The following is a 21,208-nucleotide window of genomic DNA, read 5'->3' on the forward strand; positions in this document are numbered from 1 at the left end:
GAGTATTGTGTGCAGTTCTGGTCACCTACCTACAGGACATACCTGCACCTACCTACCTATCTACCTATCAATAAACTGGAAAGAGTGCAGAGAAAATTTACAAGGATATTGCCGGGACTTGAGGACCTGAGTTATAGGGAAAGGGTGAATAGGTTATGACTTTATTCCCTGGAACGTAGGAGAATGAGGGGGGATCTTATAGAAGTATACAGGATTATAAGGTAGGGTGAATGCATGCAGGCTTTTTCTCCTAAGGTTGGGTGAGTCTAGAACTAGAGGACAGTGGTTTAGGGTGAAAGGTGAAATATTTAAGGGGAATCTGAGGGGGAACTACTTCACTCAGAGGGTGGTGTGAGTGTGGAATGAGCTGCCAGCGGAAGTGGTAAATGCAGATCCAATTGTAACATTAAGAGAGGTTTGGATAGGTGACTGGATGGGAGGGATTTGGAGGGATATGGTCCTGGTGCAGGTAGATGGGACCAGGCAGAAGATCAGGTCAGCAGGGACTAGATGAGCCAAAGGGCCTGTTACTGTGCTGTAGTACTCTATGAGAATAAGCCCAGTTTATCCAACCTCTCCTTATAATTACAACACTCAATTAGATGATCCAAATATTGGTTAAGTGAGAGATATTAATGAGAGCCTTCATGGAGGAGAGACAGTGAGATGCAAGGTTTGAAGAGGAAATTCCATAGGTCCCACGCAGTTGAAGGCATGGATGACAGTGGGAGGACAATTAATTATGGAGAACTTTAATCGGTTGAGAACAAGTTCTGCAGAAGGCAGGGTCTCTAACGTCAGCATGCTTTCAGAAGCAGGAAGTTGAAATGAACGGTACAGATTTATAATAAGCAGTTACAGGAGAATGGGACGGACTGACTTTGTTGAACAAAGAACATTCCCAACGTCAAATTGGACGAGGAGTGAAGGCAGAAAGAAATGGGTGAATGGAACAAAAGAAATGATTTTACAAAGCCGCGTAGAGGCGACTGGATCACTGAAGCTGGTGTCCTTTGGCTGCTATTTTTGATAGCTTTACAATACAGAAACACCTCTTCACAAAATAGCATAGTAGGGCTGCGGCAAAGCAAATTGCTGTGGTCTTTCAGTGAAGGATTTGGGAGGGAAATTGTTGTAACCAGGCTAGTCTATGACATTTTTTGGTCTCCTTGGAAACCAGTTGGCAGGTTGAGAGGCCAGGCATTCTTTTCCTCCAACATGTCATGTAGCTGAAGAGTTTTCTTTTATCTCTTCACTCCTTGTGGTTGGATGTTGATGGCAAGCCCAGCATTTATTGCCCATCTCTAAATTGCCCTTGTTGAGGTGGTGGTGAGCTAGCTTCTTGAACCACTGTAATCCTTCAGGTGAAGGTGCACTTAGCGTGCAATAGGGGAGGGAGTTCCAGTACCTAGACCCAAGAACAAAGAAAGATGGGCAATACTTTTTCCAATGGAGACACAAGAGACTGCACATGCTGGAATCAGGAACAACAAACAAGGAGCTGGAGGAACTCTGCTGGTCAGGCAGCATCTGTGGAAGAAAATGGACAGTCAACGTTTTGGGTTGAGACCTTTCCCAGATCTTGCCTCATCTCCTTCCCTGCACCTCTTTGTACTGGATATCTCCCCTCTAACTTTAAGTCCAGATGAAGGGTCTCGGCCCAAAACACCGACTGTCCATTTCCCTCCACAGATGCTGCCTGACCCATTGAGTTCTTCCAGCTTCTTGTTTGTTGCTCAGTACTTTTCCAGGCCAAACTGGTGTGTGTCTTGGAGGGGAACCTGGAGAGGGTGGCAGTCCCCTGCTCCTGCTCCCCTTGTTCTCCTTGGTGGCAGGGATTGCTGTTGTATGCTGTTGAATGCTGTTGTAGTGGGACTCTGGGGATTCCAGCAGGATTCCAGGGTTTGTCTTCTGCTACTGGCAGGGATTTAACTAAGAGGCAACTTGTGGATGGAGGTCATCAGATAGCCTCCTCCTCTTCCTGCATTCCCAGGCCGTCTACCCATCTTTCTTGTGGGTATTTCACTAGAATTGGGTTGACATTAGCATGATCACATCCAAAGGACAGTTGGCCTCAAGAAGATTAGCCTAAGCAATAACAGCTCTGATACTCTGATGGCAAGAAGACAGAGTCAGTAACAGTTCTGATGAAGGGTCTTGGACCTGAAACATTAACTCTGTTTCTCTTTCCACAGGTGTGGCCTGACCTGCTGAATATTTCCAGCATTTTCTGTTTTTTTTTCGATTTCCAGCATCTGCAGTTTTTTTGATTTTCAGGAATGCCTGACCTGAAGAGGCTCTACTCTGCTCTCCAACTGGATTTCTGTCTGTCTGTCTTTCCTCATTCCCCCTCCATGATGCCTCCTTCCCTTCTTGTCTTTAATAAGATGTTCCAGTTCTGACGAAGGGTCTTCAACCTGAAGTATTAACTCCTTTTCTCTTCCAACAGATGTGGTCCGACCTGCTGAGTATTTTGAGCAGTTTTTGTTTTTATATTGACTGTAACACTCCTGTCCTTATCCTGGTCAGGAGGATTCAGAGAGGGAGGTATAGTTCAAAAGGAATAGGGGCATGAAGAAGTGATGATAACACAATGCCATTACCAGTGGAGATCACACCTGCTGGATGTCTGAAAGTGGTCAGAGCCCTGAATCAATAGAAGCAAAGTACTGCAGATGCTGGAAATCTGAAATAAATAAAAACAGAGATAGCTGGAAATACTCAGCAGGTCAGTCAGCATCTGTGAAGAGAGAAATAGAGACACAAGAGACTGCAGAAGCTGGAAGGTGTAGCAAAAAACAAACTGCTAGGGGAACTCGGTGGGTCAGGCAGCATCTGTGGAGGGAAATGGACCATCGGCGATTTGGGTGGAGACCTATCATCTGGACTCTGGAAGAGGGAAATGGAGTTTGTGTTTCAGGTTGAAGACCTCTCATCAGAAACTGGAAGAGTTAGAATCATACAGTAATATAGCACAGAAACAGGCCCTTCAGCCCAACTTATTCATGCCGACCAAGATGCCCATCTAAGCTAGTCCCATTTGGCCCCATTTGGCCCATATCCCTCTAAACCTTTTCTGCCCAGGCACCTGTCCAAATGTCTTTTAAATGATGTTATTGTACCTGCCTCAACCACTTTCTCTGGCAGCTCGATCCATATACGGACCACGCTCTGCGTGAAGAAGTTGCCCCTCAGGTTGGGTTGGAGATAAACAGATATTAAAATACAGGGAAATGGAGGGAAGGAAATGGTACGTCTTTGATCAGAAGGAAGGTAGGATAGAGTAAGTGACAAGAAGGGGTGATGGTGCAGGGTAAAAGAGGGAGGTAGGGGAAAGAGACTAAATGTTGGTCTGAAGGAGTATAAATGGGTGTAGCTGAATAATAATCTGAAATGGCCAAAGGAAAATCCTGTGGAAGCTGGAAATCTGATATAAATATGTCAGAAATGCTGATCATCTAAGATTCTTGTTTGGGAGGCTGTATTGTACCAGGTTGATAGAGGAAGTGCTGTTTCTCAAGCTTATATTGAGCTTCGTTGGAACAATGTAGGAGACTTCGAACAGAGGGGTCAGAGTGGGCAGCAGTGAGGCACAGCTCATAGAGGCTGCTGCCTCATATCTCCAACGACCCTGGTTTGATCCCACCTCGTGTGCTGTCTTGTGTGGAGATTTCATGTTCTCCTTGTGACCACATGGGTTTCTTCTGGGTACTTTGGTTTCCTCCAATATCCCAAAACTGTGCAGGCTGATGGGTTAAATTCAGTTGTAAGTTGCTCCTGGACTGTAAGTGAGTAGCAGAATCCAGAGGATGTTGATGGAAATGTGGGGAGAATAAAATGAAATTAGGATAGCATTAGTATAAATGGGTGCTCGATGGTCAGCATGGACCTGGTGTATCTCTGTGCTGTATCTCTCCATGACCCTGAAAATTAAAGTAACAGGTGACCAAAAGCTTGGAGTTCAGCTTGCTGACATTGGTGGGGTGATGGTCATTTTTAATTCGGCAAGTGTTGACCAACATGAATGCCCAGAGCACCTGTTCTTGTAAGAGGCTCCTATGCCAAAGGATGATTGTTGGGAAAAATCCTCCGACATTTATCCATCTGATTACAAGGGTTTGGATGTTCATGACAGCAGGGGAAAAGTGGCAGGTCATTAATGATGTGCTACTGATGTTTTGCTTTCTTTCCCACTAGGAAGGTGATGTCATCAACACACAATGTGGATACCAGACACTACATCAAGAGGTAAGGAATGAGCTATGTGCAAAACCTTCACCCACATGAAGACGCAGACAGGCTGTTTTGTGTTTCTCACTCTTTTATTTCAGAATTTTGGATTTATTTTTGTTTTATTGGAATAGAGTTCCATTAGTCCTTGTCCCTGGCATCACTTCTGCCTGTCATTTTCCTGACAACGTCCGCCTACTTACCATTGAGGTTGATGTGTGCAAGTAAAATGCTCACCTTCACTGAGCAGCAGCCCACTGTTCTAAAACCTGAATTGAGCAACTGTGGAGGCCCAGAGGATTTTGGCACCTGCCACTTAAAGCGTCACCACGTTGCAAGTTCCCCAGAGCTCTGCCTGACTGCTTTGTAAAGCTGCCAGGAAAGTGGCAGCTCCTCATTTACATTGTCCTGTGCCCCCCGTTACAAGAAGAACGATGAAAGCTAACGCTAAGTTTTCATAAAGCTGGCGAGGTCTCAGTCGGAACGTTGTGTCCAGTTTTGGGTGCTGCAATTCAGGTGCAGAGGAGCAGCATCAGGGATGTGGGACAGCAATTATTTGATGAGACTGGAGAAACTAGGGCTGGTCTAGAGTTTAGGAGCATAAGACTTATAAGGCTGTACAGCATAGAAACAGGCCCTTCAGCCCACCATGTGTGCACTGACCATCAAGCACCCATTTACGTGAATCCCACACTAATCCATTTTATTCTCCCCACATCACCATCAGCTTCCCCTAGATACGTCCACTCACCTCCACATAAGGAGCAATTTACAGTGGCCAATTAACCTATCAACCCTCATGCCTTCAACATGTAGGAGGAAGACAGAATGCCCAGGGGATACCCACACAGTCAAAGTCAAAGTCGAGTTTATTGTCATGTGCTCAAGTACATGTACGCACAGGTGCAACGAAAAACTTACTTTCAGCAGCATCGCAGACACATGGCTTCATATAAGCAGCATTCACAAGAAAAACATAAATTAAACTTAAATTGTACACAATTTTTACAAGAAAGAACACAATTAGTACAAAAAAAAAGTCCATTTTAGTGCAAAGTGATCAAAGTCTTCATAGTGTTGCTATACTGTAGTGATCAGGTTGTGCTGGTTGATTCAAGAGCCAAATGGTTGAAGGGAAGTAGCTGTTCTTGAACCTGACAGTGTGGGACTTCAGGCTTCTGTACTTCCTGCCTGATGGTAGCTATGAAAAGATGACATGGCCCGGATGGTGGGAGTCTTTGATAGATGTTGCCTTCTTGAGGCAGTGCCTCCTGTAGATACTACCAATGGTGGGGAGGGATGTGCCCATGATGTATTGGGCTGAGTCCACTACTCTGCATACAACACTGGAGGTCAGAAGACAGGCACGGTAGTGTAGTGTTTAGAGTAACGTTATTACAGCACCAGTGACCTGGGTTCAATTCCGGTCACTGCCTGTAAGGAGGTTGTACATTCTCCCCCCGTGTGTCTGCGTGGGTTTCCTCCGGGTGCTCCAGTTTCCTCCCACATTCCAAAGGCATACGGGTTAGGAAGTTGTGGGCTTGCTATGTTGGCACCGGAAACGTGGCAACACCTGCAGGCTGCCCCCAGAACACTCTACACATGATACAGTGATACAGTCACAGAACTGAAGGGTTCTCATCAAAATGTAGCCAAAAGTTAGGGCCTTTTGCTCATTGTCATTCTTGGAGCTGACAATGATTGTGTTGAGACTAAATATCATTTTCCAAACTTGAAGGAATTCAGAGCAACAGCTGATATTCCTCACTGATTTAATTTGTTTTCTGGACCCTGCAACCTTTTCCTTTTGGGAGAACCAATAAAAACATTTTAAAAATCCAGTCAGAGGAACAGCAACTTACAATTCGGTTTTATTCACTGATTAAGTTGTTTTTCTCTGTTTGCATTGCCCAGACTCAATTTAGGCAGAAAGAATGTTATAGCGAGGGAAGTTGTATTAAACCTGATTGGAAGTTATTCAAGTTCTACACAGACCTGCCAGCTTCAAAGTCGATACTGTCTGTGACATCAGAGCAAGAGAGAGCTTTAAAGTTAATGAGAGAACAGGGCGTGAATGGACACACTTTAACTGGTAATTGGTTTATTATTGTCAAATGTACCGAGATACATTGAAAAGCTTTAGTTTTCATGCCATCCAAACAGATTATTCCATATATAAGTACATCAAGGTAGTACAAAATGAAAAACAATAAAAGAATGAAGAATATAGTGTTACAGAGAAAGTGCCATGCTGGTAGGCAAATAAGGTGCAAGGCAATGAAGGTGTAAATACTATGGAAAGCTGGAAATACTCTGCAGGTCAGGCAGTATTTGTGGGGAGAGAAACAGAGTCAACATTTAAGGTCAATGGCCTGCCATCTGAAAAATCTGCAAATGTGTTCCATCATGGATCACACATTGATTGACATCTCAGTGGTGTCTCTGCGTATGCGTGTCATGTGCACAGGCGTTGTTCCTGAATGACTGCAGTGGCAGTACACCGCAGCTGGCACTATCCTCTGAGAAAGCATTGGCAGACTATAAACAAAGGTTCATTGCAATGCAAGGAACTCAATGCAACTAAATACAATGGTGATGTCTTTCCAGATGGCAGAGCCCGCTATTAACTGAGATTGAGGTGAAAGGTGATCTGAGATATATGCTGCACTGCTGAAGCACATTAACCTGTAGTGGCAAGTTAGTAAGTTAAGGCTTCAAGCAGTTGAAAACAGCCATACTAATGCTTAAGTGAAGAAGGCAAAACAAACATATCAACTTTGACTAAATGTCCTTGGCTAACTCCTCAGAGCAGTTAGAAATCTCCTCTTCATGGGAGAAGATGGAGAAAATAGATCTGATCCCAATATCCAGAGTCGTGGTTTAACTGACAATCCATTGATGTTTGTCTTGGGAAGTTTTATTTCTATGGAATGCAGGTGTACAATGACATAATATGTACTGTATGTCTACCTATGCGCTGCCATGTGTGTGTGTTTGGAAATGGAATTGGTTTATTATTGTCACATGTTCTGAGGTACATGTCCTGCATACCGTTCATACAGATCAATTCATTGCACCGTGCATTGAGGTAGTACAGGGTAAAACAATAACAGATTGCAGAATAAAGTGTCACAGCTAAAGAGAAAGTGCAGTGCAGGTAGTCAATAAGGTGCAAGGTCATAACGAGGTAGATTGTGAGTTCAAGGGTCCATTTTATCGTACTAGACAACTGTTCAGTAGTCTTAAAATGGTGGGATAGAAGCTGTCCTTGAGCTTGGTGGTACGTGCTTTCAGGCTTTTGTATGAGAGAATGTCCAGGGTGGGTGGGGTCCTTGATTATGCTGGCTGCTTTATCGAGGCAGTGAGAAGTTTAGACAGAGTTCACTGAGGAAAGGCTAGTTTCCATGATGCTGAGCTGTGTCCACACATCTCTGCAGTTTCTTGCAGTCATGGGCAGAGCAGTTGCCATACCAAGCTGTGATGCATCCGGATAGGATGCTTTCTGTGGTGCATCAATAAAAATCAGTGAGGGTCGACGGGGACATGATTTTTTTCTCACATTTAGGCAAAGGTTGTGAACCTGTCATTGAATTTTGCTCCTTTAAGAAACATTTATAATTACTTATCCTACAGCAATGATGAATCAGTGGAAGATAGTACTGTCAGAAAGTTGACCAACAAGTCCAAAGGATCTTAAATGCTGATGAATTCTTATACCTACAATGATGGAGAAGCAGGCCACTCGGTCCATTAGATCCAGGCCAGCTCCTAGGGCACAATCCTCCTTAATTCCTTGTACCCTTGCAACTCATTCTCTCTCACACATGCCCATCAACTCCCTTTTGATTCCTTTTGCCTTTAGCCTGCACTAAAGAGTAAGTTACAGTCGCCATTTAACCTGCCAGCAGCTCTTTTAAATGTGGTAGATGACTGGAGCATCTGGCTGAAAGCCATGTGGTCATGGAAGGAACATGCAAACACCATGCAGAGAGCATCCAAATTCAGAATTGAACCCAGGCTGTTGGAACTGTGCAGAAGCAGCACTACTGTGCCTACCCAGATGAGACCTCAGGATGAGACCTATCCATCCTAGCACCAAGTATGAGTTGTCTGTGATTCCTATAACACCAATGGAGAACAGAGATGAAATAGTCTCCACCTTTATTCTTCCTATTTGTGCATAACCCCACACTTCCCTTCGTTGTATTCCATCAGCCACTTCTTTGTCCACTCTCCCAACCTGTCCAGGTCCATCTGCAGACTCCCTGCCTCCGTGACACTACCTGGCCCTTCACCTATCTTGGTATTGCCTGCAAACTTGGCCACAATGCCATCAGTTCCTTCATCCAGAACACTGAGAGAACAGAGAGAATTGATAGAAAACAACTATTAGTTCATTTTCTCTTGATTTCTGCCATTTCTGCTTTGCTCCAGTCATCCCTTCCCTCTCCTGTTGTACAGGCCTTGAGCTCCCTCCAATAACACGCCTTGGCATCCACTCTTCATGTGTGACCCTGGATCAAAGACGCTCAAACTATGGTGCATGGGCTAAGTATAGCTTATGACAAGTTTTGACATTACAGACACTCCCCAGATCACCAGTGCCTGACTTAAGGACACTCATACATATGAATGAACTGCAACAATCAGGGGCTGGGTCGAGCCAAGCAGAGCTGAGAGCACTGAGCAGACTAACTCACTCACTGAGTCAGTACGACTGCTTTTCCTGCTCCTGTTCACTCTCCCATCACAGCTGTTTCCCCTCCTGTGCATTTCCAACTTACAAAAAATTCAGGTTACGAACAGTCCTCAGGAACGGAAGAACCCTTTCGTGACCTGGGGACTGCCTGTATTTGCCACAAGAGAACAGTCCAGTAGAGTAGACCCAGTGTTCTAACATCCGCGAGTCCCAAGGATCACACACGAAGAACAGACTCCAACATGTGTTAATGGAGGGCTATGTGATCGGCCCCTCCTCCATGACTTCCCAAAATCGAATCATTACAGCACAGGAGGAGGCCATTTGGCCCATTGTGGGCATGCTAGCCAGCAATGGAGTTACCTACCTTACTTCTGCTCTCTGGTTCAGCCCATGACTGGGACTCCTTCACTCTGTCAGGTAGCAAGTTCAAGACACCTACTTATTCCTTTGGTGAAATAAACGTTCTTCCACTTGCCTCCAGTTCTGTTTTTTTCTTGGCATCTCCTGAACCAGCAGCAAGATTCTCCCTGCTCTGCCGACAAGGCCCAGGAAACAGTACAGACATCCTTTTGCAGGAAGGAAAGAAAGATGAGATAGTATTACAGGGCAGCTGCAGGAGATCTGCTTGGCATACAAAGTCAGCAGGGAGAAATGGAGCTAGAAAACTCTCAATGTGTGCAGTGCCAGACCCTGGGGAGGGGTACGTTCATGCACAGACCTTGTGAGGGAAGGGGAAGGTCAGAGGGGAAGGTGTACAGTGGAGTTGAGGGATGTGCGGAGGACTTAGGATGGATTCAGGAGGGATTCAGGGAAATGCAACCTGATCATTGGGAGGGGTGAAGGGGGCAGTGGGAAAAATTGGGGGCCATCACTTGAAGTATTAAATGAACAGGAACTTACCTAAAGGAAGGAAGAGCCCTCAGATCACAGCGGAAGAGCGTTGGGAGAAGCCCAGCAAGAGGTCAGAATGAGGTGTAGGCGGGTGGTCAGAGAGAACATGGGGGTTAGATGGTGCGGGGGTACATCACTGTGGGTAAATCCTGATCAGATAGCCAATAGGAGAGATGGGTACATGATGGTAGCAAGTCAGGTAAATTCTGAGGACATCGGCAGGCAGGCAGCAGCTGGGTGGAGGATCCTAAAAGTTCAAAAGGACACCTACTCAGAGGAAGATAATACCTCAGACATTTTAGCAGCACCCCAGCTAAATTTGGGCCCTTTAACATTGCAGCTGGCTCCAACCCTGCAGTTGAGACCAGCTACAAGAACAACCTGTTTCATATAATGCCTTTAACGCAATAAAATGCCATAACGGCTCTCCTCCGAACAAAATTCATCACAGAGTCACATGAGACACTGGTGAGAGACGTAGTAAGGAGCACTACAGAGAGAGAGAGGGAAACAGATGGAGAGTTTCAAGAGGAAGTTAGCCCAAGAGCTCTCAACCACTTGTTCAGCTCCACAGCCTGCATAGATTTTCCCAGTGGAGCAGAGGTTCTTCGATGGAGGGTGGGAGCTCAAGCTGTGCTTCCTCAGTGAAGTGGTGCCTTTTACCATGCTGGCCAAGGTGAAAAGGGCTGATACAATCCAAGGATCAGACTCCAGGCTTTCACTCTGTATTCATCCACAAGTGAGGGAGTGAAGCGGCTGAGTCATTGTATGTTTATTTTGTGTAGGAATAAATATCTCTACAGTATGTGAATTAGAGTTCCTTGAAACTGATGCCAGGCCTTACCTCCCTAGGTTCTTAGTATTAGATTGCCCCAGGTGGGATTTGAATTCTACTTTTCTGGATTCCAAACCTGGTATTGTGACTATATCCACACTTCATCTCGACCCAAACCAACTCTACCTTACTTCCATTCTCACTTTGATGTAATTTTACCCTGACCTCGATCCCAACCCTGATCCCAACCCTACCCCCCGCTCTGATTCTATCCCAAACCTGATCTTAACTCAACCCCAATCCTGATCCTGACCCCAACCCCAATGCTAACCCAAGCATAATTCCCATGCCAACACCAAGCTAGATCCTGACTCCAACAGCAGCCCCAATGACAACCTCAACCCCGACCCCATCCTCAACCCTAACACTGGATCACAAAAAGATCAAATGCCATACATGAAAGGGCTGGAGGGAAAAGGAATTTCCACAGTTGATAATAGATGCCTAATGTGAAGTCCTTGTCCACAATGCTGAATGGGTATTGTTGTTTTACACAGCGTTTGGAGGTTGGCACTGCCATCCATGCACGAGGCTGCGTAGATGCTGTCAGTCTGTGGTTTGAAGATAACATCGGCATCACAGTGGGAATACTCACCGCCATTCTCCTGCCACAGGTAATCTCTTGATTTAACTTTTGTGCTCATAATCTGCTTGTTCCTGAACATCAGAGGGTCAAATGGTTACCAGAGTTCACCTTAGTAGCCTTGGAGCATGTGTTAACGATGAACAGTTTGCTTGGGAGATAAACCCCACTCTTCCAATATCTTACTTCACTCTTTCCTGCCACTGGTTTACGAGGCACTCCTGCCTTCCATGGGGTCAGGACCCTCAGGCTGGATTGGTTGTAGATTATTAAGAGCTAGGAAAGTCCAGTCCACTGACATTGACACATTACACACTTTGCAAGAGAGTATCTTGTTGAGACGCGGGGTATAAGGACAGGCCATACGTTATGGGATGTGGAAAATAAAGAGTGGTGTGTGACCTGTGAGATCACAGGTTTAGGCACTCAACACCACTGCTGAAAAGAACATAGACAGATGATCCAGTGGCCAACTCAGTGGTTAGAAGAGCAAAAGGAAGGAATAGATAGTTTTTAGAAGAAAGATATGACAACAATATAAAGACATTGAATATTATCAGTGCATAATATTGTCAAACAGTGAATGTGGTCGAGCAGTCCGGGATGGCCACCTCGAGCTTCTGATTCCAGGTCATTTTAACTCTCCTTCCCACCCACACACTGACCTGTCTGTCCTTGACCTTCTCCATTGCTACGGTGAGGCTGAACTCAAATTTGGAAGAACAACATTGCATTTTCTGCTTGGGTAGCTTACAACCCAATGATGTGAACATTGAATTTTCCAATTTCAGGTAACCCACACCCCCCAGTCTTCCCCGACACACGCTCACTTGTCCACTTAGGTTTCTTCTCCCTTTGTTCACCTTTCCCTTCCCCTTCCCTGCCTAGTTCTATCTGCCTATCATTCCCCCTCCCTTATCTGGTTCCACCTATCATCTACCAGCCCTTGTCTCACTCCTCCTTCATACCGTTATATACTGGCAATCTTTCCTTTCTCCTTTTAGTCCTGATGCACGTACTCAACCCAAAACATTGACATGCACCTTTTGCCTCCACAGATGTTATTTGACCTGCTGAGTTCTTCCAATGTTCTGTTTTTGTTCTGAACAAACCCAGTCTTATAAAAACTTGCATTTGTATAGTCCTCTCATTTAACATGACAGAAATACTGTGTGTTTTACCAAACAGTATTTTGAAACATAAACTATGATTGCATGTACCCTCTCTTACAAAATGTATGATATTCCTTGAATATATTACATCAGATAGGATTTTCTCAATCTTGGTGGGCTTGTGAATTTTAAATTGTTAAGTTAAACAGTATTGAAAAAATTGCACATTGAAAGTGATCCTGTGGAAGTATGCAATGGAATTTAGAAATGGTTCATTTGCAGCTCAGTCACTTCAGCCTATTGCTGCACCCTTCACTATAATGCTTTGTCAGTGGCTCTGTGCAGTCTGGTGGAAATGTCCCAAAATATTTAAAATATGGTAATAGAAAAGTTCTCCTCCACAGCCAAGGGTCTGAAAACTTGCAGTTATGAAACCAGAACAAACTTCTATCTTCCTAAGTGAAAATTGATATTGGCAATTATTAAGGCTGGATGTTCAAAGCTGGGCTTCAATTTTATTTCAGATACACTGCTTTGTGGTGCTAACCTGAAAAGCTGCAAGCAAACTACATGAAATTTGCAAAGTTTAGTGCTGTGGGTGCAATGATGCTGAGCAGAATCTAATCTGCCAATACTTAATAAAAATTGGAAGGGCCATGTTTATATAGCAAGAGTCACTTGTCCTCTCATGCAGTCAGCTTTGTGTAATTCCACTTTTTTTCTGGACTTTGTGAGCCATTCATTTTTGAAGAGAGCATTCCTCAGCTTACGTGGCTGTACTGAATGAGTACAGCAATAGTTGCTGGAAAAAATTTGCAGCGCTGTTAATCTGCAGCATAGCAATGTGAAAGCCATGTTAGATATCACACTAAAGGGATGGGATGCCATCGCTGTATAAAGCCTGTAAGTTTATTGTATCTTGTATGCATGTAACGTTATTTGAACTGACATATATGACATTTCAAAGACCTATTAGCTTAGATCAAGGATGTCATAGTTCAAGGGCTTCATTTTGTTTCCAAGAACAGATGCTCTTGCAGTGAATTAGTTCATTCACCAAGCATATCAGCCAGAATTGTCAAAACACTCTCCTGACCTGGTTAAGGTTGCTGAGTCAAAGGAGCCAAGGGGCTATGTTCTAACATTCTCTGTCTATGAAAACTGCAGGCGAAGATGGGGGTTTCAAAGGGGAAAAGGATGATTTTTTGCTGTCTCGGCAGAGTACTTGAACAATGTTTGATTTGGAATTCAGATAGCTGACTGCAAATTTAAGTATTTTACTCTTGAACTTCCACTTTGATTATGTTTCTTCCCACTCTCTCCTATAATTTGGTGCATTTTTTATATGATATCCTTAGTGATTTTTGGCTTGAACCTGACTTAGCTGCTGTTGTGCATGTAAATCTACCACCTTTGTTTCTATGAGTTTTTAAAAAAAGTTGTGGTATATATTCTGGCATAATATTGGCACCAATAAATTTAGTTAAAGCAACGTTAGGGAATTATGACTAGTCAAGGACTCAAATACTTAAGTATTGAAATTAAAGTTACTGTGGTTCCAATTAGTTCTGGATTTGGACAGGGAGTCATTTAAATTGTGAGTCCATACTTGCGCTGCAACAAGCTGGACACGACAGTCCCCCGACTCCAGCAAGAAACGTACAATCCCAGGGCCGTTTCTGGGAAATGAATCTCCATCTATGGTTTGTGCAAGTTTCAACCTGCTGATCTGAAACAAGTCTCCCGTGCTGAGCCTAATGTTGGAAATCTATTTGGAAAGGTGCTTCAGTGTAATTACAAAATCTTTATTGAGGAGACAAAGCTGTGACTTTGAAATGGAGTTGGGTGGAATCTTCTTGAAGCCAAAATGTGAATTGGTTTGAAGCAGGTTCTGGCAGTCCCTGGGTTACAACAGGGTTCCCTTCCTGAGAAATGTCTGTAAGCCAAACGGTTCATAAGTTGGAAATGAACAGAAGCAGCGGTGATGGGAGAGCGAGCGGGTGCGGGAAGAGCCAGTGAGCCAGTGAGTGAATGAGTGAGTCTGCTCAGTGCTCCCAGCTCTGCTCATCTCGACTCAGCCCCTCCCAATTGTTGTAGCTCATTTGTGGGAAGGGGTCAGTGGGGAGAGAAGGCACATGGAAATGCCCCATTCCCACCCAGCACAGGATGCATGCAGCCCTGCAGCAGCTGGCAAATCCATTCCCATCCATCCCACCAGTCTCCCAAATGCTCCACTGAAGTTGTGTGTTTGTAATCCAAGGAGGACCTGCAACAAAAATCAAATTGAATTCTTGCCCAAGTCCCTCACCTACTGTAAATGTAATTTAGAACACAGAACACTACAGCACAGGAACAGGCCCTTCGACTCACAATGTTGTGCCAAACAAATTAAGCGAATGACACCTGATTCCTTCTGTCTGCACGTCGTCCATTTCCTGCCATTCTCTCCACATTCTGGCAGCACATTCTAGGCACCCACCACTCTCTGTGTAAAGAACTTGCCCCACACATCTCCTTTGAACTTACCCCCCTCACCTTAAATGCATACCCTCTAATATTAGACATTTCAACCCTGGGAAAAAAATACCGGCTGTCTACTCTATCTATACCTCTCATAATTTTATAAACTTCTCCCATTGACCTCTGCAGCTCCAGAGAAAACAACACAAGTTTGTCCAACCTCCCCTTATAGCACATGCCCTCTTAATCTGGGCAGCATCTTAGTAAACCTCTTCTGCACCCTCTCCAAAACCTCCAACATCCTTCCTACAATGGGGCGACCAGAATTGAATGCAATACTCCAGATGCAGCCTAATCAGAGTTTATCAAAGCTGCAACTAAACTTCCTGACTCTTAAACTCAAGTATACCATATGCCTTCTTTACCACCCTATCAACTTGTGCTGCCACTTTCAGGGAGCCTTGGACTTGGACCCCAAGATCCCTCTGTACATTCTTTGATCATTCCCTCATGTCTGTACATTTTTTTAAAGCATTTGACACTCTTGGAAATGCTAAACTTCATCACTGTCCTCCAGGTATTTACAAGCATTTAAGATGCATTTAGACAGGCACATGAACGGGCAGGGATTGGAGGGATATAGACCATGTCCAGGCTGGTGAGATTAGTTTAAATTGGCATCATGGTTGGCATAGACACCGTGGGCCAAAGGGCTTGTTCCTGTGCTGTATTGTTCTATGTGGGTTAGTCCAGCTTGGAGGTATCACATGAAGCAATATTGAAAAACAGAGAATCTTTGAGTTTTTATGGTAGATTTCCCTTGCAGTTCAGAGCTGGGATATTGGCTGAAGATCATTATCAATGGGTTACAGTTACTTTTTCTTGTACATTATCTAGAGAATGCAAATTATCATGGTCCCGCATGTGGTTGGAGGAGGAAGAGGAAGAGGAGAACGAAAGAGAACTTTGAGGGAAGTTTGGACCAACACACAAAAAGCTGGAGGAACTCAGTGCGTCAGGCAGTATCTATTGAAGGAAATGGACAGTTGACGTTTCGGGTCGAGATCCTCCATCATTGGTCCTGATGAAGGGTCTTGACCCAAAATGTCAACTGTCCATTTCCCTCCATAGATGCTGCCTGACCCACTGAGTTCCTCCAGCTTTTTATGCATTGCTCCAGATTTTCAGCATCTGTAGTCTCTTGTGTCTCCATTTCGAGGGAAGTTTGCTTTTTTTGTGAGTAGACTGCTTGTGTTTTACCTGTGCAGCCTTGATGTGTACATGGAGGCAGAACTTATTGTCTACCTGCACTACACTTTCTCTGTAGCTGTTAGACTTTATTTGCATTTTGTTGTTTTCCCTTGTACAACCTCAGTGCACTGTGTAATGAATTAATCTCTATAAGATAAGGGCAGGCACGGTAGTGTGGCAGTTAGCGTAACGCTTTACAGCACCAGCGACCCGGGTTCAATTCCAGCCACTGTCTGTAAGGAGTTTGTATTTTCTCCCTGTGTCTGCGTGGGTTTCCTCCGGGTGCTCCGGTTTCCTCCCACATTCCAAAGACGTACAGGTTAGGAAGTTGTAGGCATGCTATGTTGGCACCGGAAGTGTGGCGACACTTGCAGGTTGCCCCCAGAACACTACACAAAAGATATATTTCACTGTGTGTTTCGATGTACATGTGACTAATCTTATCTAATGAATTAATCTGTACGAATGGTATGCAAGGCAAGCTATTCACTGTACCTCGGTACATGTGACAATAATAGACCAATTCCAACTGCCTGCCAACTTCTGAGACATGCCTTCAGGACAAGTTTTGGTGGAGAAGCATTAAAAGAATTGTGTGATGGAGTTGTATCTTCTGCTCAAACCTGACCTACAATTTACCTCCACATTGCCAGTGGCTTTGATGATTTCTAATTCTCAAGATCGCCATTTTCTTTCATTGAGAAAGTTAGCAGCATCAGTCAGGCTTCAGTGCACTGATATGTCAGGTAGGCCACCAATGTGTTGTTCAGTGGAGGATGCACAACACCTCAAACGGAATCCCTGCTGTATGTTGTTAACTGAATAAGCATCATCCAAGTGACTAGTGTTGCAAGGATGTTTTGGGGATTTGTGTTTTAAAATACTGATGAGGCACTGGTTCCAGTTTAATGTCTCATTAATATATTGTGTATCTGAGAATATGAAACTTGGAAAGAGCTATTTGTTTGATACAGTGTAGAATTGTAAGCTTGTTGTGTTATAATGCACTTGCCACCTGTGGTTTGGTGGTCACTACTCTTGCCAATGACTCAGAAGGCTTGTGTGACTCGAGCAAGAACATCTCATCCAAAGCATCTTTGCAACAAGTGAGAAAGCGCACTGCTGTTGGACACTTCATCTTTGGAATGAGATTTTAATCCAAACATTGTTCACTCAAGTGGATTTGCAAAACATCTTGGCTCTATAATCGAAGAAAGGCAGGGAGTTCTCCCTGCTATCCCAGACATCATTTACACATCATTCAATAGTACGCAAAGAAAAGCAGGTTATCTGGTCATTGCCACATCGCTGCTTGTGGGAGCTTGCTGTGCACTTTAGCTGTTGCTTTTAAACATTATACTTCATTAGAGCTTCATTGGCTGTAATGCTTTGGAGTATCATAAGAGTACAAAAGACTTTAATGAAGACTAGTCTGTCTTTCTTTACAATTCTGCTAAATATTTCCCACCTGTTTAAGTTTCTGACATTCAGAAACAAGAAAAAATCTTCCCAATTTCTGTCCTGGAGTTTGTGGGTAATTTCATTATGGAAGCAGAGTTCAAATCAGGGCTGTTAAGATACCTGCTACAACTAAAGCCTGTGGTTTTGTGAAGTTTCTTGGGCAGGTCCCTTGGTTAAACAGTCTTCTGTGGGCTGAATTTGTGGTGCATAGCTGAAGGATATTTTCTATGCAATGTAACTTTTTTTTAAATACAGTTCACAGCATTCAGCCTTGGAGTTCCTACTGCCCTTTCACTCGCAGAGGTAAGTGCGCTGGTATTTGATGATCTGCCTTGATGGATGTAGAGTTGTTTCTGGTTGAACAGATTACCAGTCCTGAAGAGTGCATGTTGTGCATTAGTTTGTAAAGCAGTCAGCCCACTTGAAACTAAATAATGATCCAAAAGGCATGGTGCTAGATTATCAGCAAAAATGAAAAGGTCAGACAGCATGACAAGGAAATAAACCAATAATGTCATTCAGCTCATTTTAGTGGGATAATGCATCACTTTCTTCACCGAATAAATATACGGGAGAGAGGCTTTTTAGCCCAACCAGTTCATGCTGCACTCATTTCCTTCCTTAAACTACTCCACCAGCATAATCCTCTGTCCATTATTCTTATTAGCCTTCCCTTGTTTATCCCAATCACTCATGCAGCCATGCATGAACGAGCCCTGCATTGTTATTACCAGTGACTTTCAGATAGTGACATGAAGCCAAACCCCTTTCTAAGGCAGATACAGAAGGTTACATGGAGATACCCTCAGTGGTCTGGCCAGCAGGTATCTCTCAAGCAATGCTAGAAAACCATTTTCCTCCACTGTCCCAATGACGTGCTGGTTGGTCAGTTAATTGGTTGTTGTAACTTCCCCCGAATGTAGGTTGATGGTGGAATATTGATGAGGGTTTTAGTGAGCATGTGAAAGAATATGTTGCAGGGAAATAAGTGGGGGAACTGGAGTGATAAGATTACTGAGAGTCAGCATAGACTTGAGTGGCCGAATGGTCTCCTTCCAGAAATGAGTAGAGTGATAAAGATTAGCAAATATGTTTTTTTAAACTGTGGCCACCAAGCCATTTGGCCATTTTCATTTTGGGATTATTGTTTTATACCAAGAAATGTCTTTGAGACTAATTCCTGAGTTTTAGAGGCTGGAGAAATTGTAAAATACCATCAATGGATTTGGCAATTTAGGTGTTTTAATGAATATAGAACAATCGTCTTCAATCCAGAGCAGGGTGAGACCAAATCTTCCTGGTGTTAACATAGCAAAGCAATGTGTGAGCAGGGTATGTTGGTGATTGGACATCCATTACACAGAGGCTGAAAGTCCATGGAAAATAAAACAGAAAATGTTACAAATACTCAGCAGGCCAGGCAGCATCTACAGAGCGGGAATCAGAGTCAATGTTTCAGGTTGCAGTTTTCACCAGAACTGAAAAGTTAGAGGTAAACCATTTTTCATGAGGCAGAGGGAGTGGGACTGGGAAGAAAGAAAGGGAAGCTGTGCAATTGGGCGATGCCAGGAGGGATTTGTTATTTAATTGTTGCTGCCTTCCACCTCACTTTTGTAAATTGGTAAATTAAATTGGTAAATTGGTTTATTATTGTCACACATACCAAGGTACAGTGAAAAACTGTTTTTGCATGCTCTCCATATAGATCATTTCATTATAACAGTGCATTGAGGTAGTACAAGGGAAAATAAAAGAATGCAGAATAGTGTTGCAGATTACAGAAAAAGTACAGTACAGGTGGACAATAGTTCAAGGCTATAATGAGGTATTAGGAAACAGATCCAAGGCCTTAAAGGATAAGGACTCTGAACAGTCTTAGAGATAAATAATTTGTTTACAAAGACAAACACAGGGAAAGTGTAACAGGAGCAACACACACATGCACCATTTATAGCAAGCATGGGAAAATCGCAATAGTGGTAGAATACACACGCGTGTGCACACACAAAACAAACTAGGTACAGACAATCAAGGAAAAACAATACGATACCCACCACCCCTTGACTCAGTGCAGGCACAGCGCTATGCTACCAGGGACACTAACAAAGATACCCCAACCCTTTTTAACAGTGCACACCTCACCAATGATTTCTCCAGCGCTGTTTCGCAGTGCCCAGCCTGGAGTGAAGCAGAGTGAACCCCTCAGAGACAAAGAGACTGACCTAAGTACATGTGGCACTCTTTATAGTGCTGGAGGGCTAAGAGGTCCAGCCCAGGTAATTTAAAAAGGCCAATGGTGAGGTGTGTACTGATGGGTAGGGCGGGGCCAATCCTTGATTGGCAGTGGTGTGTCTTCCAACCAGGTAGGGGCAGTGCTGTCATCCGTCCAGATAGGGGCAGTGTTGTCACGTGACAGCCATGACCCTCCACAATACACGAGGTAGATTGTGAAGCTAAGAGTCCATTTTATTGTACTAGGGGACTATTCAATAGACTTATAACAGCAGGATAGAAGCTGTCCTTGAGCCTGGTGGTATGTGCTTCCAGGCTTTTGATTCTTCTGTCTGATGAGGGGGGAAGAAGTGAGAATGTCTGGGGTGGGATATTTGATTATGTTGGGTGATTTACCGAGGCAGCGAGAAGTGTAGACAGAGTCCATGAAGGGGAGGCTGATTTTTGTAATGTGCTGAGCTGTGTCCACAACTCTCTGCAGTTTCTTGCTTCTCGGGCAGAGCAGTTGCCATACCAAGCCATGATGCATCTGGATAGGATGCTTTCTATGGTGCATCGATAAAAATTGGGGAGGGTTTAAGGGCACACTCTCCCCTATTCTGCTGCGGCCTGACGATGTTATCTCCCAGTGGGGATGCACCTACATCTCTCTCCTCGCCTCATCTCCGTGAGACGAACCCTTCTATCCTTCTCATCCAGTGCACAGCACGGAGCTGCTCTGCACTGGGGGGTTCTGGAGGCAGCCAAGGCACACATGCCCAATCTATCCCCTCCTCCTCCTTTTCACCGCTTGGACTGCTGGCTTTGTGTTGGTCCTCTGATGCCGCCCTGGGTTTGAGATTCTCCGCGGGCGATCTTCTGTAGTCCCTTGGCTGGAAGGTCCCCACCTCATGGACTACATTTTGGTATTGGTGTTGGTATTGGTTTATTATTGTCACTTGTACCGAGGTACAGTGAAAAACTTGTCTTGCATACCGATCATACAGATCAATTCATTACACAGTGCGGTTACATTGGGTTAGTACAGAGTGCATTGATGTAGTGCAGGTAAAAACAATAACAGTACAGAGTAAAATGTCACAGCTACAGAGAAAGTGCAGTGCAATAAGGTGCAAGGTCACAACAAGGTAGATCGTGAGGTCAGAGTCCATGTATCATATAAGGGAACCGTTCAATAGTCTTATCACAATGGGGTAGAAGCTGTCCTTAAGTCTGGTGGTACGTGCCCTCAGGCTCTTGTCTCTTCTACCTGATGGAAGAGGAGGGAAGAGAGAATGTCCCGGGTGGGTGGGGTCTTTGATTATTCTGGCTGCTTCACCAAGACAGCGAGAGATAAAGACAGAGTCCAAGGAGGGGAGGCTGGTGTCCGTATTGCGCTGGGCTGTGTCCACAACTCTCTGCACTTTCTTGCGGTCCTGGGCAGAGCAATTGCTGTACCAAGCCGTGATGCA

General features: G+C 44.3%; 1 protein-coding gene across 4 annotated transcripts in view; it reads left to right on the top strand.

The window, feature by feature from the left end:
* zgc:110329 (uncharacterized protein LOC550500 homolog) overlaps nt 1-21,208 on the top strand; it is a 185,715-nt gene that overhangs the window by 129,889 nt on the left and 34,618 nt on the right. For all 4 annotated transcript variants that reach the window (XM_052040874.1, XM_052040876.1, XM_052040877.1 and 1 more), the window contains 2 exons: nt 4,198-4,248; nt 11,156-11,272. In XM_052040874.1, coding sequence (XP_051896834.1) covers nt 4,198-4,248; nt 11,156-11,272 — 168 coding nt within the window. The remainder of the gene's footprint in view (nt 1-4,197; nt 4,249-11,155; nt 11,273-21,208) is intronic.

Source organism: Pristis pectinata, chromosome 29, assembly GCF_009764475.1.
Source record: "Pristis pectinata isolate sPriPec2 chromosome 29, sPriPec2.1.pri, whole genome shotgun sequence".
Lineage (NCBI taxonomy): Eukaryota > Metazoa > Chordata > Chondrichthyes > Rhinopristiformes > Pristidae > Pristis > Pristis pectinata.